Source organism: Limanda limanda, chromosome 6, assembly GCF_963576545.1.
Source record: "Limanda limanda chromosome 6, fLimLim1.1, whole genome shotgun sequence".
NCBI lineage: Eukaryota > Metazoa > Chordata > Actinopteri > Pleuronectiformes > Pleuronectidae > Limanda > Limanda limanda.
In genome coordinates, this window is record NC_083641.1 from 2,139,871 (window position 1) to 2,165,757 (window position 25,887).

A 25,887-nucleotide genomic window follows, 5' to 3' on the forward strand; every position below is an offset into this window, starting at 1 on the left:
ATCAATAATATTTTGTCCAAGGTTTCCTGTGAAGAACAGTTTGAGGCTCAAAGATGAAATAGATTTCACACATCAAAATCCCTACTGTTTGCTGTCCTGGCTCCTAAATGGTGGAATCACCTCCCCATCGACATCCGGACATCAGAAAGTTTACACATCTTCCGCCACAAACTAAAAACACACCTCTTTCGAAAAAACGTTGAATCAAATTTTGAAACTAACAACTTAGTAGCACTTAAATGGCACTTACTTATAGCACTTTGTAGTTTTGCTTTTTTTTAAAGATATTGTACTTTCTTGATTCTTGTTGTTCTGGGTTTGTACCCTCATGGTTGAATGCACTTATTGGAAGTCACTTTGGACAAGAGCGTCAGCTAAATGTAATCTAATGTAATGTAATTTCACAGTTACACGATCAATCATTATATCTTATAAAAAATGTCAAATAGAGATCAGATGTTTATCAACAAAATGTATTGCCGATGAGACCCATATTTTAATCATATGGATTTAAATTGAACAATCACAGGAAGCCCCGCATTACAAAGGTCATCAAAAAATTGAGATAGACTCTTATTGGTCCTCTCCACGGAAATCTTTAGTAAAAGGCGAAAGATTTATGCGATCTGAAGAGAACCAAGAGCAGTACTTATCTTCGGGTTGAATCACGAATCTGATTCTCCGTCTAGACCTTCTCTGTTATGGTCAAAGTTTGAAGGACACATCTGAAACATCGCGTAAATAAACTGAAACATACGGTGTTTATAATGTGTGGCGAGCGGACCTCCGCATTTTGAGTAAAAATATACATTTAATTGAATACAACTTTTGTTTTGCAAACGCTATGCATGATGGGAAAATAGCTTCGGCGGCCCCGCCTCTACTTCATGAAACTTTACAGATTGTTTAACTCCTCTAGAAAACTCGATTTCTTATCGATAGAGGAGTTATAGCTTGATACGTGGAAGATCGAACAAAACAAGGAGGTGAAATGTTTCCGTTGTTTTTAGAAATAGCGAATTTTTACTCTTTACATTTAATGTTGTGCGACTGCGCATTACAAGCTTTGAAGACTAAACGTGTCAAGAGGACAATCGTCTTCTGCTCCGCTGAGAGGACATCTTTGTTGTTTTTAGGAATTTTGGGGCATCAAGCTGATTTTCTACGCAGTGCTCGTGTCTTCAGGATTCTAATGAACGAGCAGTCCCCAGTGATTCAACAAAACGGTTATTGTAATAAAAACGATTTGGGGGGGGCAGTAAAATAAAAGCATGGTGGTGTGTCAGACTGAGGAGGACACAGCCTAGAAATCCTCTAGTTACATTAACTACAATATGTCTAAATAAATTAAATCATGTTATATTACATGTATTATTAATACCACTCTACAGTGAGCTGTAGATTCTGCACACTGTATAATAAGTAGGAACAGTTGCATTCAATTGAGAAAAAAACTCAGTTTTACTGGATAATGCCTATAGATCCCCCAAAAAGCTCTTATTAAATATTATCTTATCTCTGCACATTAAACATTTTTTTACAAATTGAGATTAACCAAAATGCCTCATAGAAATACATTTTGGACTGATAGTCACCGCCCCCTAAAAGAACCACAAACCACACAAAAACACAACTTCCATTTCTGAACTAAGCCATTGAAACAGCAGATTAGTGGTTACATGACATGTGTATCTATTGGCTTAGGAGTAATAGCGATATTTAACCCAAAAGGCTTTTATCAAGGCTATTGTAGTGGACATGTTTGTGTTTTATTAATTTACCCCTTATAAAGAACTTAGTGTTACCTTTAATAAAACGTGGGATTTACAAATAAATGTGACCTTGAACAATCTCTGTCTCCCTCACACACAAAGGTCAGACTGCTGGAGAGCTCTGTGAAAGCAGCAGAGCTCTTGGTGTGACAGCTGAATGGGTTGGTGTGGTACTCCACTGTGTGGTGAGTGGAACTGGCTGGCATGTTGTCAAAGATGCTGGTGAAGGGGCCACACTCTGCATCCTCACTGGTGTGGATCTGTGCGGCCAGCAGGACGGCAGACTGTGGCACACACCCGCTGCCATCTGCCACGGAGATATGATTCGTGATGATACTGCGTGTGGTCATTACACACATGGCAGTGTGTTTGTGTGCAATTTCCTGTGGCAATAAATGGGTCATGGCAGCAATTAGGGGAAAAGGGAAAGGGTCAAACATTTTTAAGAGACGATAGAAAGGAGAAAAGAATGGTAAGTATATATGAAAAATGAGAATTATGTTAAAACTAATGATTGTTTGACATTTCAGTTGATAACCTGAGGATTAGCTGAGAGCACTGATCACACCCTCATGTCTGTATGCTAAATATGACGCTAACACCAGCAAGTAGCTTGCTTAGCATTAAGACTGGAAAGAAGGAAAAACAGCAGACTTACTGATTTGCACATTTTGTCTGAGCCTATGTGTGCAACTGTGTGTGTGTGTGTGTGTGTGTGTGTGTGTGTGGGGGGGGGGGGGGGGGGTGTAGTGTCACGTGCCAAGAGATTTAGTTCTGCTTTGCTGTGGATCCTGAGGTCAGTGCAGCAAGGTGTTGTTGTTTTAATACATTTCGGCCTAAATCCCCCCGTATGTAATGAGGTTAAGGGTGTGTGATGGTGTGGAGAGGTCAAACCAATCAAGACAACACTCCACAGCCGGTGGATTGATCTGGCATCTGCAGACGCCTTCAGGCTCAGTCCACTCTCTGCAGATACTTTGATGGCTAATACCTAAAGTGCTATATGTGAGTTTTCTCTAGCACCAAACGTGGTTTCATGGCCGTAGCAGGTGGTTGTGATAGCATTTGGATGATCTTGAGGAAGGCAAGCCTCACAATATGTATGTATCTATTTATATAGGACTTTAATTGACAGGGTAGTGCTGATTAAGGAATTAAGTTACATGTTCAATTTTACAAAATAGATGTCCAATTCCAACTTAGGCTTTCTGTTTTATGTTTTAAGAAGAGTTGACAAGACACTGAGAATGTCTTTTAAAGTCGTTGGATCGCTGTGCACTTAACACTACCAGACGCATTTTCTTGTGATCATTGTTATTACTTACATTAAATTTAAATTTTATTTAGCTGACACTTCTATCCATAGCGACTTACGGTAAGTGCATTCAACCATTAGGGTACCAACCCAGAACATCAAGAATCAAGAAAGTACAATTTCTTCAAGAAAGCCAAACCACAAAGTGCTATAAGTAAGTGCCACTTAAATCTTTGTAACTTAAGTATTTTTAATTCCAGAAATTGGTTATACAGACGTCTCCATCAAGCACAGATGTGTTTTCAAGCAGAAAGCCATTGGAACGAAAACAATAATAATATTCATTACTTATGATTACTGTATCGCTTAAAACAAATGTCTGTCTGAGGATGTGTGCAAGCTGCTGTTAACATTTAACTACTAAACTGACTAATGGTCATAAATATACCGTGCAATGGCGCCCTCTAGTGTTGGACAGTGAATCCTGAGGCTCAACCCTGGTGAGTGTGTGATCTGAAGTGAGTGCTCATCCCAAACTGAACTGTACAAGATTGTAGATACATTTCAGGAGGTTTTAGCAGCAGTGAAGGTGTTAAAGTTCTACAAAGGAATATTTTCTATTGATTTGAATTCATATGCTGGTTTTAGTATTTTAGTATCACTCTATCTGAATAAGGGACATTTTAGTTATATTAAGTAAATATAAAAGTCAGTATTGTATGAATAACTACAGTGGTCGTACAATATTATTAAATATAAAAAAAGATGTCATTGATATATTTTATATAATTATATGTAATAACGATAATAATGTAGTAGTTACAGTAATTGTACTATTTTATAGTGACATGTGTAATATATATATTTATTTTTTCATCACAGCACAAATAAAGAGGAAATCCTGCGAACTCTTCAAATCCTCGAAAGATGTGCAGAGAGGGTTGTTGTGTAAATCACTTCAAATCCAAAATCACGCAGCAGGTGCAGATAAACAGAACTGAGGAAATGGGTTTTAAAAGAATTTGCAGAAGGGTTTAAATGGGGTTCTGCAATATTTACATCAACCATCACGCAGATGTGCAAATGTCAAACCAAACTAGAAATCTGAATGTCCTCTCACACCATCTGAGCTGAGTCACTTTCATCTGCATTAGATCTGTGCCCAACTGTACAATACATTTCCAGCTTGTAGCAGACTCATACCTGCAAATTCATCGGATCGTTGCTTTGGTGATCGTTTGCAAATATGCTTTGGAAGGATTACATGGAAAAAGAAATGATAGGTGCACCAGTGACGCAACAGTGTGAAAATGTCAGCTGAACATTGGCTCCAGCTGATAGTGATACTGCGACCGAGTGAAAGCGAGGTAAAGATAAGGTGATTCCCTCCCTGGGCATGTCAGCGGGGCCGAGGCAGTTTAGAATGAAAAGGCCGGACTCTGACTATAAAGTTATACAGAGGTTGAATTACAGCCGACAAAGTGCTTCGTAACAGAGAGCGCCCGATTTCTGGGTTTTGGCTAAAAAGAGAATATGTTGAGTGGAAGATGTGGGCTGCACAACAGAGCTCTGAGGTGATCAAAAATAAGTGGCTGCCTAAAATGTGAAACTGTTGGAAAGATGAAGAGGTAGGTGCTTTTCTTTTGTGTGGCAACATTCTGCTGAGAACACACTCTTTTGGACCAGGAGGCATTTTGGAGCCCTTCACATCCGCACTTTCTATTCCTGGCTGGTGTGGGCGGCTGAGAGCCAGAGAGTACAGCCCACTGCAGTCACCTACTGCCCCAGCACGGATGCTACAGACTGGAGACTTGAACTTGCAACCTTCTGCCTCTTTAGCACAGGTATATATACAGCAGGAGCTGACTCCCAGAGCACCCTGGAGACACAGGGCAGCCTTTTGTTTCCTGTGTTGCTGCTTCAGAGTGTAGTTTTGTTTACAGAGGCTCCACAGGGCCTGACCTGCATCGTGCACGTAGAGGAAACTGGAGCATCCAGAGGGAACAAACGATATTTACTACCTTTCCTTTCCAGCTCTAATTCAGACAGAAGTGTTAGTGCATGGCCGGTCTGGTTAGCACAACACTGGTACAGAACCTATGTCCTTCAGATTTAGACGTTATCCTCCTTTCTTGTCAATACATCCTGTAATACATCTGCACAAATGATATTGAGTTGTCTTAATCGATCTATTGATCGATTTAACTAGTCATTAGGATTTTTGACATTAACTTTATTTTGAATCCATGGTTTCTCATATTTGCAGGGATGGATTCAGGGGTGGGGCCAGGGTAGCTCTGGCCCCTTGCTGCAATCTGATTGGCCCCTGAAATGCTCCTGTCCTGTCAGTAGTCTTTTTTTAATAAACTATTCACTTATTAACAATACTATCAATAAATATGACCTTTTTTGTATTTCTATTGTCTAAGTTTTTATTATGCTTGTACTCTGAATCATTTTCAAAATATATTCAATGATGTGTGGCTTTGCTCAAAGTGAGATTTTAGTCAATAGTCAACATCACCAACACTAGCTCTACTTTCGTGGGGTACTCAAAGTCTAAACATTCAGAGGTCCAGGGAAGGGGGTGCATTGACACAAAACACAATGGCCGAAGTGACACCTTCACTCTGTGAGTCTTTAAACCTTAACACAAAAGGTCCAGAATGATTCAACATTTTACCATTCTGGATAATTTCACTTTAAATTGTTTTACAGTTATTATGAGCTCTGGGTACTAAATAGTTGAAAATGTCAGTTTTTTTTCATCCATGAATATCTCTGACAAATCAACAAAAATGTTTGGAAACGTCCTATTAGACAACGTGGGAAATAATTCCTGGATCTGCCCCCTGGTCGAGATCCACACAAAAATGACATCTCTTCTCCCTTACCCAAAACGCATTCTTCAACAGATTTTTCCTGGAAATCCATTCTGTAGTTTTAAAATCTTTCTCAGACAACCAAACTAAAACAGAGAGGTGAAAACTGGTGGAGGTAACAATGGCTGGATAAGGCAGAACAGAGGGAAGGAGCCCTGTGATGTCACAGAGGCTGCATGGACACGCTGCTGCCGTCACAAAAGCACAAGTATAGGAGTGTCTTTTTTTCCATTTTATTTGCAACAATCTTTATGATCTCTTCCAGTTCTGAATGTGAAAAGAGGCATTCATTTTCTTTAATTAAATATCTTTTTAATAAAGAAAAGCAAAAAAGTATTTACAAATTTTCATTAATTGTAATCCTGGATTTGGGGTGGATAATTACAAGCACCTTCTGCCAGCTGACGAGAGAAAAATATAAATACAGGGGAAAACTGTCACTTTGTTTCAGAGGCGGGGGGGAATTACATTAGCATATTTTCTTTGAGAAAAAACTAAACAAAACCAACAACAACAAAAGAAAAATAACAATCCGTCATATATTTACAGAACTCTCCTGAAATGCATTTTTCACTCTTGGAAGCAGAAAAGGCCTTAGGATCGTACTGTTTAACTCTACTTTTTTTAAAGTCCTTTTTCATTAAAGTGGATTTTTTTTGTCTGTATACTTTTTTCAAGTTTTAATAGCGATGTTTTATATTTTTAAAATCCATCAACAGGCTTTGTAGGAGGGTGCAGCCGTGAGCCCTCGCTCTCCACTTCCCAGTCCACAGTTTGTTCCTACGAAATGTGCAGGAAACAAGTAAATCAGACACACGGAGGGGAGGGTCAGTAGGGGTCTTTGGGGTGGGGTTGAGGGGCATGAGGGAAGCATCATCGCCCCCCCAGCAGCAAAATGGTCAATGTTCATTGGCCTTCTCCTCAGTGACACCACCCTTATAAAGTCTGAAGTCCGTACAGTCCACAACCGCTCCAGTCTGAAATATCCATTAGACAGTCCTCGCCACTTCTTTGTAGTTTTCTATTTTCTTATAAAACACACTCCAATCATCCAACACTGGAAAGAAGGAAACAATAAGCTAACCATCTACATAAACGCATCATGTAGATCAAACATGTGACATGACAAAGTTGCTGAGTCATGTCTCTCCAAGATAAAGAATGAAGTCATCAAAAATATAGATGTGAACAGCCTCTTAAAGTTTTCTTCTTTATATCTGTCATAAAGCAAAATGTCTTGAATAGTGTCGCCGTGGTGAGGAGAAGCCATTTGAAAACAGACTAACCGTAACTTGTCAGCATTCTCTCTCTCATGTCTACTCTCTCGATTTAAGCCTGCGATCGCATTTATATATATATAAAAAAAAAGAAGACATTCTGTAGCGCAAACAAAAAAAACCCAAAACAAAATAATAACAAAAAAATAAGATGATCGAAAGTTCGATCCATAATACAATCTCTCCCAGGTGAAGAATTTTTTTCTGGCTTTTTTCTGTTTATGCAGAAGGATTTTGCTGATTCAGATTCTTCTGAATCCTCCACAGAACATTCACTCTCTCCATGGAGCCGAGTTCCCGGCAGATCTTCTAGTGGCCGGGGGCCTAACTGTTGTCGGACTCAGACTCGGCCTCGCGGAGCCAAGTAAAGAAGGCAGTGACGGACTTGAGGGCCACGCCTTTGCCCTGCTGTTCGGCGGGGTCTTTGCATGACTCCCACTTGTAGAAGGTTTCCTCTTTGATCACATCCTCATCGTAAAGAGTGTCAAAGAACACCCGCAGCAGATCTGATGGAGGGAAGTGAGATCAGAACACCATTTTCACACAAAAAGAAAACCTTAACAAGAGCCAATTATAAGGCTTTACATGTGAACAATTATTTTATCTATATAGTATTTGAAGTAAAGTAAAGAGATAAAGAGAAAAGAGAAATTGTGCATAGAAGCAGTTTTAGAACATCTGAAAGTGAACTAGAAAAATGACGAATGAGCCACTCACTGGCAGGTTGTTCCAACTCGACCATGAAGGCCTGCAGAGCGTAGAGAGCCTGCAGCTCCTTCTCCTCGTCCTTCAGGAATTTCTGCAGCATTTTGGCTCTCTGTTTGATCTGCTCATTGTCCATCTTGTAGGGGTTCTCACCTGCAGGGGTCAAAGTTAGGAAAGACTCACTTTACACCTCTCTGTTAAGACAGACCTGACATGTCTGGACTGTTCAACTGGAATTGAACTGAACCAATTATTAACCAGTATTTTCAGCCCTGAATAAGGAATATGAAGAGTGTAAGTTGACTCACTGATGACAGCTGCCTGGCAGACGAAGGTCATCAGAGCTCTGACGAACATGTTGGAGGAGGCCTGCTGCTCATCTAGGTTGGCCTACAGAGAGACATGTTCATTAACACGCTTGTAGAAAACCAGAGGCAATATGACCAGCTTCAGTCCTCACATACATCAGAGAAATGCATCCTTGACAACAACAGCATAGAATTGGAAGATTCAATTTGAATAAGCTGATGAGGTTGATCAAAATTGCAGCAGGAACAAACCTCAATCCAGTCATAGATCCTCTGGTTGTCGGCCCTGTCCTTGAAGAGTCTGTCCAGCTGTCTGGCCAGGTCTGCATTGCTCAGCTCCACCTTTTTGCCCTTCTCTGACTCGTCACCCAGTGTGAACTCCACACTCTACAGACAGAGGCACAGCGATCATCTTTATATATTGTACCTCCAGTAACTAGTTCCCATTCCCTACATGAAACTAAGACCCCGTTCAGACCTTGTATTAACATCCCTCTGGAGCGTTCCGGTCATAGGTGGTCCGCACTAAGTTCGGGTCACAACGCATCCATATGTGTCAATGTGTCCTGAGATCCAATCACTGGATGTGAGATCTGATCACAGGTGGTCAGTGGAGACACATCTGAAGTTAGCGCTGTCCACCTGTAAATGGTCTGTATTTACATCAACCATTTACAAGTAATCATTTAACTTGTGATCGGATCGCTCAGGACGAATGTTAATACTAGGTCTGAACAGTGCCAAAACTCACATTCCACTTCAACTTTATTCTCAATATCTTCAAACTAGATACAAAATTTCAGGCCAACTTTAAATTGATGGTGACATTAGTAAGTGACAACTCACCTCGTCTGTCACAAACTTGTTGACGTCCACATCCTCAGGCAGGAAGTCATTCCAGCGGAGGCCTGCTGCGCTCCACATTGCTCCTGCCTTTTTATGGCTCTGATGAGGGGACGCACATGGTTACTGACTGATGGACATACACATCCACTTTACATTCAGGCTGGCATTCATCACGGCCACATTGACTGATTCATTCAGATTTCTATTCTCACAAACATATATAAGAGGGGTCCATCAAGTTAAATGTAAGACTTTGTTAGAGCATAATTAATGAAATTCAGTGTCAAGCGAACAGATATGAAAGAACATCACAGTCCCAGAATTACTTACACCTCCCCATAATTAAAGATAAGGTGAAGACTATACAATGATACAGTTAATATCTGTATCATAGAAAAAGTACTATAACACACATTACAAACTATGTAGGCCACCAAAAGACTAATAGACGTAATATTAAATGATGTTAACATAATTAAGACCTACCTAAAGATATTTAAGCTATACAAAATTATTACCATTTAGCCTTTTTACGCGTTTTAAGAGCCCAAAGAAACCCAGATATGACAATAGTTGAATTTAAAGGCAGAAATTTACACAAAGTTTAAGTTATTATTTAATCTAAAATTTTTAACTTCAGTTTTCATAAGGGTTTACGAGCCTTAAGCAGCCAGAAAAACGTGCACTAAAGGCCGGAACATGCTTCTGCGTTTTCACGGGCCCGGAAGCGCAAGAGCCTTGCCGGGCCCCCTACGTGCTAACGTAGCCCTTCTTACGTCCTTACGTGCGTCGGCCAATTTTTCTAACTAGACGGCAAAGCCCCGCAAGCGTCACCCGCCCGCAAGGGCTGTGATTGGTCTGCTAACTACATCATTTCCGGAGTCGCATTTCCGGTTCATGCCCGGAAACCACGGAAGATTTAGAAGAACGAATATGGACCAAATAGAAGAGCACTTTGCAGAAGAGATCCGAAACTATGACCACTAGTATAACCCCATGCTCCGGCCTTTAGATGTGATATATTATAGATTCTAACTGAAGACCGATCTCACCATTCCTTTGCAGAGTATAGTGAGGATCTGGACCAGTAGGACTCCAGCTTTTCCCAGAGGGATCAGAGGCTTTGAAATCTCCCTGGAGACAAAATGCATGAACAAGTTAAAAGCGAACCATAAACTGCCTTCTCTGACTTATTTCTCTCCCAAACTCACTGAGGGGAGAAGTGGTCACATCCACTAACCTGAAAAATTCTCCCATGGGGATACCTCCCTCAAGGAGCATGGGAGCGAGCAGCTCTGCCAGGTACAGCCAGATGTGGGGGATGTCTATTGCCATGTCGTCAGCCACCTCCAGGATTTCCTGAAGCCTGAAGAAACGGGGTGCACACATTTTTAAGTTTTTCAAAAATTTCTCAGTTTCAGGCATTGGGTATCCATAGTCTTTCCTAAAGCCAAACCCACAGTACTGGGATAAATTCTGACTGGGGTGATAATCTGTTATCAGTTCCCTGTTGATCTTGTATGTAGTCTGATTACAACATGCTAATATCTGTATAATTGAGAAAGAACTATAACTCAATGAAACATTACCAACTCTGTAATTCTCTTAAAAATACTAATAATTTTAGAAGCAATAGAAGCAGCATTAAATATTCATTAATGTAATTAAGACATAACTAAACACATTTAAGACCTAGTACGTAATATTTTATTGTATTTAAGACTTTTTCTACATGAAACTTATGGGAATGATCACTGATTATTACATTTCAAATTTGTTTAGAGTTTTTAAGACCCTGTGGAATCCCTGATATCAGCTAATACTCAAATAACTCTGATGTAATGTATTTAACAGGCTCCACGCTGACCCTTTAAAGTAAAGCTGTGTTGAGAGGATTCCGGTCTTCATAAGCTGGTGCAGCAGCAGGCCCATGCGCTCCCTGGCGATGGTGCTGCGCTCCATCGTCGACTCCAGCCCGTTTCGTACAAACACGAAAAGCAGCTGAGTGCTGTTCATCTCCCTCACGCACTGCAGTGCCTCCTGTTGGGACAGAGAGGGACATCACACAGACAGTGATAAGTGATAATGCTTAGACGCACTTCAGTGTAACCGTCATAAGTGTTATTGATGGAAGCTTTTTTTTCTCAAAGGGTAAGGAACTGGTTCAAACAATTACATGTCATTTTCTAACAATTGCTGATCAGTGTATACCGTCATGTCGTTGATGTGCAGATATTCCTCGATGATAGCTGTCGACTTCTTTTCCAGCTCTTCCTCAGTCAAGGCAGGCGGTGTGGGGGTCTGGGGAGGGGGAGGGGTGGCAGTGGTCTCCCGCTTCACTGTAACACACAAGACAAAAAAGGTTTTATTCTGTAGATTGATTTAAAATTTTGCCGAAAATAGTATGATTGTCATTTCCCCAATAAATGGCATTTTTGTTAAGCACAGTATGACTTTTAGGGCCTTAAAATTATTTTTAGGACTTTTTTTTGTGCCAACAATCCCCAAATTGTCTCTTTGAAGTATAAAATAACCTAAATGGACACTGCAGCTGCGTACTGCCACATACCAGTCTCTTTGCTCGTGGCTCTCTCTCTGCTGCCTCGGTCTCTGTCATCTGTCATACTCGCTACTCTCCGGACGGGATCGGCCGACCCGCGATGTTCTCTCTCACGGCTCCGCTCTTCTTTGTCCCGACTGAAGCTTCGTTTGGTGACCTGTAGCCGGTTGCGATCACGGTCATCCCGCCGGTCGCCGCCGCGATCCGAGCGTTCAAAGCGGTCACCACGGTCTCTACTCGAGCTGTTTCTGTAGAAGGGTAGTAAGACAGTAGTGTCAGGGATGGAAAACGAGTCTCAAACAAGAGTGATTCTTTTATTTTATAAATTATAAATACACAAGAAACATTATAAATTGTATCTGTTCGTCAAGTCTGCCTGTTGTACGTCCTTATCCTCACCTCTGAGGAACTCGTCTGTCGGAGTCCTGTGAAGATCCAGAGGAGGACTGAGCCGGCTGCAGGGCTGAGAATCGGTTCACAGTGCTGGTGGCTGGACGATTTCCTGGCTCTGAGCCTGGGGCTGAAACTACACATGAGGCTTACGTTGAGTATCAGCTTTGAATTTTCCAACTAAATGTGCATTTGATGTATAACCACGTCAGTCCGGGGAACCTACCAGAATCTGCAGTTTTGGCAGTGGAGCCACCGCTGCTGCCTTTACCCCAGCTCCCCCATGTGCCTTTACCTCCTGGGGCAAGCAACTGACTGTTGAAGTCAAGAACAGGAGTCTGAAAGAAGGGACAATGGTTAAACGAAATCTAAGTGGTAAAAAAATGTATGCACCAATGAGAGCGGTGGAGCAGTCGGGTGCAGCAGACAGAGACAGGATGCAACGTATTAACTCCACAGCGAAGATCTTGTGTTTTTCTTAACAACATGCAAACACAGAAAGTCTACACACGATACTCCTCCGGATGGAATACAGAGGATCGCAGAGTTTAGTGCACATCTGAAAAAGTGGCCCTCTCCTCCTACCTTTGTGATTTTGCTAAGGCGCGAGTTGTCAATGGGTCGGTTCTTGGAGATGGGCACAGTGTTCCAGCCTTCGTCCTGGGGGGGATTACCGCGGCCTGGGGTGTGATGCCCCCCGCGGCCTCCCCCACCTTCCCTGCCTCCTCCGCCCATCCTTCCTCCTTGACCGCCACCACCACGACCAAAGTCCTTGTTGGAGATGTAAGCTTGCTGCACCTTCATCTGCTCCCTTTGCTCCTCCTGTTCTGCCTCTTTGTGAATCTGGTCAATGGTCTTTGGGCCCTGGTCGCCTCGCCGGGAAACCCAATTGTTCTGGGATGGGCAGAAGAGAATGATGACAAAATGATTAACTGACCCCTAAACTTTTGAAATGCTTTGTCTTCACAGAGAATGTATGGCACTATATATACACTTTTAGTTACATACTAACTTAAATAAGCAAACAGGTTTGGAAAAATGTAAATAAAAAATTCTAATTAAAAACTAACTACTAACAACTACTGAAAATTAACCGCATCAACTCAAGAGTTCAGACTAAGACAAGGCTTCTTGGATTATGTTTCTCTTTTGAATTATGACGCTGCCTACATGTCTATTAGAAACAAGAATTGGAAAGGCATCTCAATGATTCTTAACTCTCTTCAGCTTTTGCCTGGAAAGGAAATAACAGAGGATACAGTGTGTGCGCTTCACAGTTAAATTGGGCCAATGTGCTGACATGGAGCACCTGATTCTGGCTTGTAAAAACACTGAAGACAGCAGGTTCTGGGACACTGTGGGTGGGACTGGGAGCGTAACTACAGGACTGCTGCATTCCTACAGAGAAATATGTGTTGATGCAACTACACTCAGCTGGCTTTATATGAAGGCACTGGAATTAAGATGAAGGAAGTACAAAATGTACATACAAGGTTGTACCAGATTTTCTTTAATGAACAATCATAAAAACATGTTAATTCAGCCCGAACTTAATGCCTATGCTACGAGAAGTGATGGTGTTGTTTTCGATGGGGGTGCCATGTTTCAAACACTGACGATCAGAGCCGGTGTCATTTAACCAGGGAGTGAATGTTGATTTATCTATTCTCAATGCATCACTTTTGATTCTAATAAAGTAGTTTAGATAAACATGTTGTGACTTGCTGAGTGTACATTTTATGACCACTATCCTTTGAAAACAGAGAACAAGATGACATAGTGTCTGTATCAGTCTGCCACAACATGGTCTATGTGCTCAGCTGAGAGGTTGTATCGAGTCATCTTGAGAGTTTGACAATTATTAGCAAAATAATGACGATAACAAGAATTGTATTGACTGCCCAGACAGGCTGCTTCAGAAAGCACAGCTGGCAGCAACTTGATGATTGTATAGTGAGGATTAAAAATATTTCCAAATAAACAAACACCATATTTAAATCTTGCTTTTTACTGTAAACCAACTCTAAGACAAACTGCACAAACTTAACACATTAAAAGAGTGTTGTCACAGCAACAGTCCTGTCCCATTCCAGGAAATCGTAGCTGTGCCTCAGCCTCACATTTAATGTTTAAAATGTCAGAGAGCACTTTGGCAGTTTTTTAACCAATTATGTAAACTAATATCCAATGTCCCAAATTATGTTTTAAAAATAAATTATGATGTAACAGAAATACTGGCAGTAATATGGCTTATATTCCTAATTCTCCGATGCACCAAGCCCCTCCTTGCTGACTTATTCATATCCTTGTGGGAAGCTGTGGTTTGTGTGGGTCTGTGACTTACCCGTCGAAGGTCCAGCACATCCTGCAACATGAAGCGGATCCTAGAGGAGGTCTTCTTATCCTTTATTATTTTCTCCATCTGATTGAAATACTGGACCATACGAGGCTAAAGACGAGCAGAAACACGGTGGTCAGTCTGTGTCATATGCTGTAACTGCATCGATAAATTAAATCTTTCTACACATTTATCAGAAGGAATATGCAAATGAATGCTGTTTCTTCTTTATAACACACTATCTCCTTATTTAACTGTGTGCGTTGTACCTTGGCCTTCTCAAAGTCTAGGTCCTTGCCAATGGTGGACAACAGTCTACACAGGCACTCCAGGGACTCCTCATCATGGTTTTTGAGCAGCTTTACGATGCAGTCGTGCATGATGACCTCTGTGAGCATTTTAAGCTTGAACAGCTCACCGATGAACTTGATGTTACCCATCGAGCGCCTCCTGGCCTGAATTTTAGCATTTTTTAGCTCCTCAATGAGGCGTAGCTTCTCCTCCTCCTGCAAAGGAAAGATGTCACGTTAATCAATATAAAAGCAATCACTGTAGAGGAGGGAGGGGTCGCTTTATAATCTCTAAAATTTATCAGAATATAAACAAATTGTTATACATTCTCTGCATTATGGCTTTTTCACAGTATGTGGATCCATTGAATCACACATTCAACATTTGTGCATAAATTAAGAACCCAACCCATTTTTCATAAGGCATCACTATACCCCTGTAGCAGCTTCCAGGTCCTTCTGTTTCTTCTCAAAGATTTCATCGTCATCTTTGTCCTTTTCAAACTCCTTTTGGCAGCGATTTAGCAGCAGCTTGCGGAAATTCATTCCCGGCTTATCTGGGGTTTGGACTTTGAGCTGCAAAGAGCAGAGAAAAGGGAAATTATCAAAGACCCGGAGAACAGGGTGAAGGGTAACAATGTAGTGCAAGTGGCCCCTTAGTTCCTCAATCACATCACTTGGATCAGTGGCCCAGACATGTGGCACTAATTTCAGGTCATCATCACTGGCAGCGGTGGCAGCCATGGTAAACAGCAAAGATCTGTTTGCTACCCACCAGACATTGGACTTATATCATTCCTACATATTTGCCTGTCAAGTTATTGTGTAAGAGTAGGCCTTTTAATTAAAATCTAAGCTTAAATACCTTCATTAAAAACATTCTCAGACTTAATTGGAAAAATTTGCATGTCTTCTTTCAGCAGCCTGTTGCTTACATTCACTTTAGCTGCAGTGTTGGCAGCATGTGCGATAGGTCTAAATGCAGGCGTGATATCAACCAATTTCCTTATCAAACACACTGCCTTTTTTAGCCTGTGATAAAGGGTCCCAGGGGTGATGAGATGCAGCATTCCACTGCTGATTAATCCTCAGTCTCACAACGATAACATAGATAGCAGGCTGATCAGTTCAGTCTTTATTCTGAGGAAATGTAACTAATGCAACTAATCTCTTTTAAATTTGTTTTGTAATCGACAGCCATGACTAATACTCATATTTTATCCCTGTTCTGAAAATTCAACAAAAATACATTATTATATATTATTTTTGAAAGGAAGGAAAAAGCTAAATTTAAAAAATGCCTAACTTGACTTTTGGCTGACAGCATTTTATTTTGTCTCCAGAAATATGCATAGTCTCTAAAACAAAGTCTGCGGCCTAAAACAGCATCATGCTTTCATGCAGGTGATCAAATATACTTAATTTTTATCATTTATCACACAGCTTTATCTCTGTGCACAACTGCTGAGGCAAACATCTAAACCAGAAAAGTTCTCAAGTAAACAAAGAAGCTAATTCAACATGCATTTACATCTTGTGTGTAGCAACACTTACCCCCATAAGGCAGCGGCACATGTTGGCATAGGCCACCGAAAAGTCTGGCTCGGAGATGGCCTTTTCGAAGGTGAGATCTATGACTCCTTTTAACCGCTCCTCTGTGTCAATGGTCAGATCAGTAACCTGTTTCATTAGTTGTTGAAACTTTTGAGGAGTCAGCTTGTTGAGGATGCTGCGGACCCGTTTGAACAGCTCCTGGGTCTTGCCCTGCTCTGAGTCGTTCTCCTCAGGCTCCTCTACTTCGCGACTTTGAACAACCTTCTTCCCTGAGGGTTTCCAGGCCTTCTCTGCCTTGTTCAGCTGCACATCGTCATGTAGTGAAAAGCTGGTGATGATCTTCCTTGGCTCTTTCCTCTGCATTTGCTGAGAGCGGCGTGGACCACCAGCTCCCATTCCCATTCCTCCTCCTCCTCGATCTCCTCCTCGATCACCTCCTCGATCACCTCCTCGATCACCTCCTCGATCACCTCCTCGATCACCTCCTCCTCCCCCTCCCATTCCCGGAGGCTGGGGAGAGATAAAGATGCCACATTATTCATGGTCTCTGCTCAGTACGCAGCTCTTGGATCACATTAAGAAATTAGAACTTACTGGTCCTCTGTTTCCTCCTCCCATGCCAGGCCTGCCAAGATTGGCGTAGGAGGGTGTAAAGTCAGGACCAGAGCTCATTCCTGCCAGACGACTGGGGTCATGTTGACGCATAGGGGCCTTATTTGCCTGAGCAGAAAAAAAATACCCCGAGATGTAATGTTACCATCATGTTTTCCTATGTTGGCCACATGCTTCTTAATCACATCCTACAAATGTTTGTATAACACCAAAATCCTAGTAAAACTAAAATGCCCTTTTGTTTACATCAACTCTAAAAGAGCTCAATTGTCAAGAGCAAGGCAAATTAAGATAACGAATTGAAGTGTGCGAGGTCGCACCTGGTCCAGGACAACATCACTGATGGCTGGGAGACCCTCAGGCTTGTTCATGCTGGCTGAGATGAACTGGAAGCCCAAAAGGAACTCCCTGTCATATTTCTTCTTCTCTTCAGCGTTAAGTGGCATCCATTGTTCTGAAACAGGGACATGGAACAGAAAATAGTTACAATGCTCTTTTGTTGAAGATATTTGGGGGACAATTTAAAGCTGCTGAGCATCAACCCATAATGAAACAGGGAAATTGAGTCAAAGACAGTATTCTCCCAACACAGCCGAGCAGCTCTGCAGAGTTGAGAAGATGATCGAGTGCGAGCATAAATGTAGATACCTTTATACCTATGATGTCAACAAGGTGGCAGATAGACTGAAGAATGAATGAAATAATAAATGAATAAACAGAAACAGGACAGTAGTACAGCTGTCCATTTTTAGTACATCCAACCATCCAAACATGGATGCAGTTAAGTGTTTGAACCAATTCTCTTATGCATTGACTGTGAATGGAGATGTGACATTTGTTGTTTTGTGTTCAAGTTAAGTTGCAAATACAAATTTAAAGGTTTGAAAATCACAGCTTCTAATTTTTAAATTGTATTAATTGTCTTAACATAACTATAATTATACATGCATATTAACAGAAGCACAACGCCACTCCTAGATTTGCAATGAAGCAAGCAAAAACATTGGAAAGTGAGATAAGACCAATATTCACACTGAAATGCCAGTGTAAGAAAGCTGAATGGCATCAAGGTTCAGAGACACACCCATTTTGAACTGGTACTTCTTGTCAGTGGGATCGTCTGGCTGAATGTTCTCATCATCCAGCTTGTCCGCCTTTTCCTCCTTGTCCTCCTTGTCCTCCCAGTTCAGGTCCGGCTCCTCTGGGGCAGGAGGGGACGGAGCAGGGGGCTGAGGCTCTGGTGCTGGGGTGGGCTCGGGCTCTGGTGGGGTCACTACCTGCTCCTGGGTTACAGGAGGAAGGGGTATTAGGACAATCAGACTGGGATTTAGAATGGTAACATTTTTTAGGTAAAATAGATCAACCCTGGGAGGCTACATTTCAAATTTAGCAACAGTGAGGTACAGGGGTTGATTTGAATTATACACTGGGATAAAGCTTCATCTTTAGCAGCATAAGAAGGTATGGGGAAACTACAGACTCATCCTAACAGGCAGTAAAAGCATCCAAATTAATGAATGCATGCAGTACTGCAGGCACACACGCACACTTATGTACACACACCTCTTTAAAGGCATCCAGCAAGTCGCCCACGGCATCCTTTTTGTTCAGATCCTTCATCTTTCTCTTTTTTTTTGGCACAGACACAGCAGCTAGATGAAGGAAGACAAACACGACAGTGCAAACATGACAGTCTTGCTTAAGTGGAATTTTTTCGTAGCTGATGGAAGTTTAAGATATATACCGTATTTGACAAAATGATTTGTAACAACACAGAAGGAAAAGAAATCCCATACACAAACATGGGTAAGTGACTGACCTTGTACAGTAGTTTCTAAAAGGGCAGGGGTGACTGTCTCGGGAGGAGGGGTGTCCTCCCTCTCCTCTGCTGTGTGAGTAGGAGGAGTGGGCACAGTTTCTTGTGTGCTTTCAGCTATAGAAACTGTCTCTGCAGGAGATGGCATCTCTTCCTTGGCGGTGGACAGGGGCACTGAGGGATCTTCCTTCACATCCAGGACGACTTGAGGAACCAAGTCCTCTACCTCAGCTGGCGCAGGCGCTGCCTTGACGACTGGCTCAGCGGGAATCTCCTGGACAGCAGGTGAGAGTCCGGGTTCAGGTGCAGGTTTGGGTGAAGGGTCGGGTACAGGTGCGGTTACAGGGTCGGGTAAAAGGGCAGCTACAGGGGATGTTGAAGGTGCGACTGCAGGTGCGGGTGCAGGGGCGGCTGCAGGGGCGGCTGCAGGGGCGAGTACAGGGGCAGGAGCAGGTACAGACGCGGGTGCAGGCTGGTCAGCAGGTGAAGGTGCAGCTTGGACAATAGGTGTAGACGCTGCCTGAATGATGGCTGTAGAGATCTCCATTACAGGCTCTGCGATGGGGCTGTCGTCATGCTCGGCTGCACCGATGGCAGGGGCCTCTGGGTCTTGAGGGGCTGGCAGTGGCAGGCCATTTGGAAGGCGGAGCTCCTCGGGCTGTGCAATTGGAGACTCCAGAGGAGCTTCCAGGTCACTGGAGACAGAAGACTGTTCTGGCTCAGCCATTGAAACACCGTTAGTGTTGCAGAGAGGGTTAAGAGGTGTGTCCAAGTAGGCAGCTGCCTCTTCTGTCTCGGTCTTTACCTCTTCCTTCTCCTCTGAAGCTTCCTTGCCTGTTTTGTCCTGTGCGGTACAGCCAGGGACGGGGTCAGGAAGCGGTGCCGGGTAGGCTGGCACTTCAGGTGCTGATTGAGGTGTTGGAGTGGGCTCCCGTGGAGGTGATGGAGTGTCCATCACATCTGCAACAGGAGCACTGGGTTCAAGGGTGGATATAGTGTTGTCAGGGATGTCCACTGCTTCTGATATTAGAGGGGTTGGAGGTGTCTTAGTGTTTGTGTTAAAGGATGCAGCCTCGGATGGAAAAGAGTCGCCCTTTGAGAGGTCAGGGGTCTTTGATTGGGGAGGAGGTGTAGGTTTACCACTGTCATCTGAATGTTTGAAAGTCAGACAAAAAAATCTTATTGAGAATGACGACAAGATATGACATGTACAAATGAGTTAATTTACCAAACATACCAAACATAATATTAACAGTAGGTAAGATCCGAGTTTCTGACGCGAATGTTATCCAGTCGTGTATATGTGGGAAAGAATATTATATTCTCCCATAGATGCCACATTGTGAGATTATTCACTTTTTGTAGATTCTCCCCAAGACAAGAGCTAAGAAAAAAAGCTGCTTCATGGGTGTCACTTGATCAACTGGTGTCGTTGCTCCTACAGATAAACAACACCGAAATGAATGGCCCGTTAACCAAACATGCATCCACATCCATTGATAGAAGCCATTATATACTTTATATTGTCCTGGTCAAACTCATGATTCCCTCTTTTCCAGATGCTGCTGTGTGGTATCACTTTGTTCCAGTGTCTGTCCCTGCAGGCTGCGATTCATAATGCCCTTATATCCAAACTCTTTAACTATAGTAGCAAATAAACTCACAAAAAACTTATTTTAAGTTTGATTTATCAATCAATTATTATGTAGGATCATTAATAAAAGACGAGGTCCTATGTGGTAATATGGTCTACCCCTGCAGATAAGACTGCCCTTAACAGAAAAACGATCTAAAGACGAAATAATCAGCTGGGAACAGTTAAGAGTTCAGGCAGGAAGATAAAATGTTTTGAGGAGACTACTGATTAAGTTACATTTGACGTGATCTAAACAGTTAAATGGAAAAGGGCAAGTAAGGACACATTTCATTCAGATGTTATCTTTAATTAGCAGCAACAACTTTGAACCACCCACAAGAAAAATAGCAAAAACTATATATGCATTTAACATATGAGAAGTGTAAAAACAAATCCAAAAAATATAAGAGTTAGAAGCACTATCATATGCTGTGGAATAAAATATGAACAATATCAAAATGAGATTGGAGTGTGAATAAGTGTGACTGTCCATGCTTCCGTCCATGTGGCACTCACCTGGTCTGACCAGTGCTGGTGTATCGTCAGCTGGGACGCTCTCACCGTTGGCCTGTGACGCTGCTGTGTTTTCTAATCCAGATATGGCTGTCTGTTGGGAGACGTACACACATTGAATAATGACGTGTGAGCTTTGTGGTGAGGACAACACTACTTTTCCACTCGACTAGCAGAAAAGAAACAAAGGAGCAGAAGCACGAACTCCTCAGTGTTTGCTATAACAGGAGCTCTGTAAAATAATGTGAATTGTAAAAAAAAAAAAAATGCTTTAATTCTTATTTCCCTCCCTCCCTCCTCCCTTCACGTTTCTGCACTCCAACTGTTTCCCTTTTTTATTTCTTAGCATTGTAGCATTTCCTGTGAGCAAATTCTTGTTTTAAGAGTTAAGCAGTTGTGTTTAGTTAGTCTTGTCACTTAACTTACCTTTTTCCAAAATTTTAGACAATTAATTTGTCTGGTCAAAAAATTATTTGAGTTGATTTAAATGTTCGCTGTGTTACTCTGCTTAGTTGGGATCACTGCATTATAGCTCACCTGTGGTGGGGTTGGGGTAGAGCCACTCCGGCCTCCTGACATAATCTCCTCTGTAATGTCTCGACCTCCTTGGTTTGGGTCTCTTATTCTTATCTGTGGGAGAAAGGGAGAGGATCAGCTGTCAGGGTGGGGGTGTTAGGTAAAACCAGAGAAATAGAAAGTTAAGAGGGCAGGTACTATATCTGCAAAGTAGAAAAAGCACTAAAATAATGACATAAATCTTAGATCAGATAAACCTTCATTAGTCTATCTGCATGTTCTTTGTACAAATAAAGAATAAAAAACAAAAAAAATTTTTAACAGTGTGGAGCAACTTGTAAAATAAAGGTAGCCTTCCCATGATGCAACGCCTATAATCATCAGCCCTTTCCGTGTCCTCCCTTCTGCTATGACTCCCTGTGTGCCTCTCATTCAATGTAAGCTACAATTCTCACTCTGTGAATGCTGAGGTACACCAAATCAAACACTAACCGCCATGCAAATTCCTCCGCTGTTCCCCCGCCTCTTAGTCACCGTTAAAGCTGTCTGACTTAGCAGGAACTGAGTTAACCGACTTTAGGCAAAATAGTCAGAAAAATTCCTTTGCCGATTTAAGCTGATGTGAAAATGTTTGACTCTCACTAATGCAAAACACAATCAGGACGGACAACAGAGACGGGGGGGGGGGGGGGGAAGTGAAAATCTTATCACTCACTCATAAGCAGGGCCCTTACACTGCAAACGTGTTTCTAGTCAGCACTCTTTTTCTCGCACTCACTCCACACATACTTACTTTTGGAAGTCAGAGCTGTCATGAAAGTGATATTAGCCAGAAGGCTACGAAATAAAGGGACGCACCCAGTCACCAGACAAGAGTTTAACTGTACAAAATAACAGAGCGCTGGTTTGTCACTTACAATCTCTCTCCAACTTTTAACTTTAAAAACAACAATATTGGCTTGTTGCTACTGACCTTAACCTGGTTCAGCCTGTCAGCAACTCCCCTCCCGGAGCATTACAAACCCTAGCAGGCCTCTCTCATCCTGGGACTGGAGTAGCAGTTCCAGTGGGCCTCGGGGTTGGACTTTAAACCAAGCAGAGCAGGGCGGTGGGTGGATGTAGCACTCGGTTTACCTCAGCTAAACTCACACACATCCAGGGTGAGCTACACGCCAGCAGAGCAGGACCGAGCTGGGCCTGACTGTCAGTAAGCTAGCTAGCAACTTGACTCACTCCCTCCCTCTTTCACTGCTGAACAGTACAGGGAGGGGGGTGAAAAAAGGATAATGCGACTGGCCTTGTAAAGCTATGGCATTGGAATGCGCACCCCCCGCCCACAGAGACGAACACAGAGTTGAAGGGGCCGGAGAGTTAAGGAGGGGCTGGGTAAGGGAAATGGGAGGGTTTCATAATGCGAAAAAAAGTTTTTATCATCAAATGAGCAGCAGTTGGGACAAGAAACTCCCCCTTTTTCCTCATACTCCGTCTCTCGCTCTCTGCTCTGTCATCCTGTACACTCAAATTTCTCCTCAATTTATGTTTCAGGCTCCCTCCCTCTGAGAGGAGGAGAAGGGGGAGGATGAGGAGGGGTTGGGAGCTGCCACAGCAGCAGAGGAAGGCTGGATGGTTAGCCCTTCCGGCTCAGAAAAGGGAGGAGACCGATGGCCACGTGGAGCTGAGCTATGTGCTTATATGTCCTTCACCCCCCTCCCCTCCACATTTTTTCTTTGACACACAGCCAGAGGGGGAGAGAGGGAGTAGAAAAGTTAGGTAAAAAAAAAGGTAGTTTGCACAGCTTCAGCCAATGCATGATGTTAGCATTATGCAACTCCATAAAAGTTGTGCACTGTGCACGTCTACACACAGCCCTGTGAGTCGAAGGTAACACAGCAAGTATGAATCTCACTCGCTCAAGCAGTTTTATGCCAAAGATCTTCGAGTGACATTTTGTGTGGATGTGTGTTACAGAGACGGTGCATCAGGACCTTGAAGCCAACATCGAAGCACGGCCTTGGCCCATGGGAAATGGGACAAAGTCCACCCCAGGTGACAACAATCAATGATAAGCAGTCATAAACCTCGACGAGAAACACCCAGACATCGTGGGAGTATCGCGGCAAAAGAGCAGAGTCCCTCCACTGATCGATGAGACCCCCTTTCCAGGCTTCTTACTAAACCAAGCCTTAATATATGGAAGATTCTACATGGAGAAAAAGATGACATAGCATGTATTGGCAGATAATGACTTATGTCTAGTCAGATAAGGACAAACAATGGTTCAAGTCCCAGCTTCCATGAAGTAAAACAAATTCTGCTAGTCAGGCCAAAAACTATCCACAGAAAAGCTCCAAACTAGACAAAACCAGTTTCAAGACACAGTGACACAAGTCTTGCAGCACTACCAGAGACAATCTATACACAGCCAAACCTGTTCACATAGTGCATGTTTGTGCCCGTCATGATTTAACAGACTCTAATAAAAAATTATTGAAAAAACTTTGATCAAGGAGATGAGTCACTTTTACTGCAATGGAAACAGGTTGAAAAACAGATTTGCAGAAAATAAAATACTTATTTTAACTGGATAGAGGAGTCTCTGGCGTATCAGGAAAGGTGTTTTGGAAAACCAGTGGCGTATTTTTGTGACTCAAATGCAACCATCAGCACAAACTGTAAAGACGAAGATTACATGAGGCACAAACTGGGGCTTCAGTTCACAGAGAGCTACCACATACCAGGCGAGGGCCATCTGAGAGCAGAGGAAACACTAGACATACTGTAGAACTGGGGAATATGTTCACAGCAGCTCAGTCTAACAGAACACCAAGCTAAGGTCAAGCTCACCTCGATCTTATTCTAGCCTTGTGAATCCTGGCACATCAAACAAGAAAATTCACATTTTTGGAAATTAAAGTGTCGAATCTTTTGACAAATACAAAGACATTGGGCAAATTCGTTGAAAACATTTTTGTATAAAAGAAATTTCAATGACCACTAGGGTTGCAAAGGGGCGGAAAGTTTCCGGTAAATTTCCGGAAACTTTCCATGAGAAGTTAAACTTGGGAATTTTGGAAAAAAAAAAAAAAACTACGCAAATTAAACGCTGATAACATAAAAATATAAAAACATCATTCAAAACTCTATTTTAAAGATGTATGGAAGGCAGCACAAGCTGCACGTTGAGTTTCAACCCTCAACTGTGCATTCTTCCATCACAAGCACAGATAATTCCCAGCATCCTGCACACTACAGCAGGGCTATTGAGGCCTGCTGTAGTGAAGTGACTAGTTAGGTTAGTTTCGATAATATTGCTGGGGAAAATATATTAGCATGCTTAATAAGGATTGTTCATCTGTTCATCTAGCCTATTTCCATTCATTAATCCATCAATTGTAAAATATTTTTAGACGATTCCAATTGTTTGGCTAACTATTTATATCTATGGCATTGCATTAGTGTTTTTTTACAAACTTTTTTCTCATCTTATTCTACAGAACAATGCCACGTGCACTATCTCATGTGTGCAGAGATGTCACCCCATCCAATGTAGAAGGAAAGGCTGTGTACATTTGCAAATACTGTGCAAAGACCTATGTCAAGAATGACAAAGATGCAGAAGCATATAGTCAAGTGGCCAAAGTTTCCTCAGGGCTCAAATCAGCCTATGACAAAACAAAATGTTTATATTTATGTCTGTATATGACAAGCTAAATACAGTGAGTATAAATTACCCACAACATTTCCAGTTTATTCCCATATATTCCCGTTAATTCCAATGAAAAGTTTCCAACTTTTAATATTCTCGGAATTTTGCAACCCTAATGACCACCAATTTATTGACCACAACATTGGGAACATTTCAATAGGTTTATTTTTTTTTAAATTAAAAGAAAATCGACCTTCACCTGAACAGGTACATTTACTATTATTTTTGGTATTTAAAAGGATGATACAATTTCGCTTGTCAACAGAGTACAGAATAGGATGCAACTCAACACTGCTTCAATACAGAAAATATTCATATAGAATTTTTTTGTAATATCACATATGCTCTTACTGGAACTTTTTCAAAATTAGCAACGATTTCCATGCCAAAAAGATACTTGAAGATTGTGTCAACTGTTAAACTGACCTCTAAAATGGCTGACATGAAATGTAGGAAAAAATAACAGCGGCCAAGTAAATCATTCAAACTTATATAGAAGCCATGCACGTGAACAGCAATAAACCAAATTCAGCTTGTGATATGAAAAACCTTGACTATAAAATCTTCACTGTAGGATGAAAAAGGTTCATTAAGCATGCACCAACAAAAAGTGACAGTGTATTGTAGAAGTGTTTGAGGAGGACTCAGTAATGACAGGGAATAATCTGAAGTAGCTCGAGAGCATTGACACAGGCCAAGCATACAGCCATTCCACAACAGAAGAGTCAAATTAAGAAAAGAGTTTGGGGTGAATCTTCCCTGGAGTGGCCAGCTGACCAAAAAAAGTCGCCATTTTTTAAAGGACATGGGTCCAGCTACGGAAAGCTAGCGAAAAGCTAACACAGCATTCCACAGTAAGAGTATCGTACCAACAGTTAAACACCCTGGTAGGTGGTAGTGGTGTGAATGTC

At 42.0% G+C, this 25,887-nt stretch overlaps 1 protein-coding gene and 2 non-coding genes across 6 annotated transcripts in view; all 3 read right to left on the reverse strand.

Annotated features, from left to right (window-relative positions):
* Positions 1 to 531: 531 nt before the first annotated feature.
* On the reverse strand, positions 532 to 645 carry LOC133004042 (U5 spliceosomal RNA). Its single transcript, XR_009678323.1, has one exon. It is a non-coding gene; the product is annotated as a U5 spliceosomal RNA (small nuclear RNA).
* A 5,481-nt stretch (positions 646 to 6,126) lies between these two features.
* The window catches only part of LOC133003767 (eukaryotic translation initiation factor 4 gamma 1-like), a 46,519-nt gene continuing 26,758 nt past the window's right edge, over positions 6,127 to 25,887 (reverse strand). For all 4 annotated transcript variants that reach the window (XM_061073567.1, XM_061073569.1, XM_061073568.1 and 1 more), the window contains 24 exons: positions 21,292 to 21,384; positions 20,758 to 20,848; positions 18,609 to 19,754; positions 18,353 to 18,441; positions 17,874 to 18,072; positions 17,110 to 17,243; positions 16,772 to 16,897; positions 16,178 to 16,687; positions 15,059 to 15,199; positions 14,603 to 14,839; positions 14,340 to 14,444; positions 12,581 to 12,889; positions 12,222 to 12,333; positions 12,005 to 12,131; positions 11,615 to 11,853; positions 11,257 to 11,384; positions 10,913 to 11,085; positions 10,286 to 10,411; positions 10,098 to 10,179; positions 9,046 to 9,144; positions 8,452 to 8,586; positions 8,200 to 8,281; positions 7,904 to 8,044; positions 6,127 to 7,692 (listed from right to left, as the gene is read on the reverse strand). In XM_061073567.1, coding sequence (XP_060929550.1) covers positions 7,511 to 7,692; positions 7,904 to 8,044; positions 8,200 to 8,281; positions 8,452 to 8,586; positions 9,046 to 9,144; positions 10,098 to 10,179; positions 10,286 to 10,411; positions 10,913 to 11,085; positions 11,257 to 11,384; positions 11,615 to 11,853; positions 12,005 to 12,131; positions 12,222 to 12,333; positions 12,581 to 12,889; positions 14,340 to 14,444; positions 14,603 to 14,839; positions 15,059 to 15,199; positions 16,178 to 16,687; positions 16,772 to 16,897; positions 17,110 to 17,243; positions 17,874 to 18,072; positions 18,353 to 18,441; positions 18,609 to 19,754; positions 20,758 to 20,848; positions 21,292 to 21,384 — 4,806 coding nt within the window. In that variant the 3' untranslated portion in view covers positions 6,127 to 7,510. The remainder of the gene's footprint in view (positions 7,693 to 7,903; positions 8,045 to 8,199; positions 8,282 to 8,451; positions 8,587 to 9,045; positions 9,145 to 10,097; positions 10,180 to 10,285; positions 10,412 to 10,912; positions 11,086 to 11,256; positions 11,385 to 11,614; positions 11,854 to 12,004; positions 12,132 to 12,221; positions 12,334 to 12,580; positions 12,890 to 14,339; positions 14,445 to 14,602; positions 14,840 to 15,058; positions 15,200 to 16,177; positions 16,688 to 16,771; positions 16,898 to 17,109; positions 17,244 to 17,873; positions 18,073 to 18,352; positions 18,442 to 18,608; positions 19,755 to 20,757; positions 20,849 to 21,291; positions 21,385 to 25,887) is intronic.
* LOC133004052 (small nucleolar RNA SNORD66) lies at positions 15,276 to 15,353 on the reverse strand. The gene has a single exon (XR_009678333.1). It is a non-coding gene; the product is annotated as a small nucleolar RNA SNORD66 (small nucleolar RNA).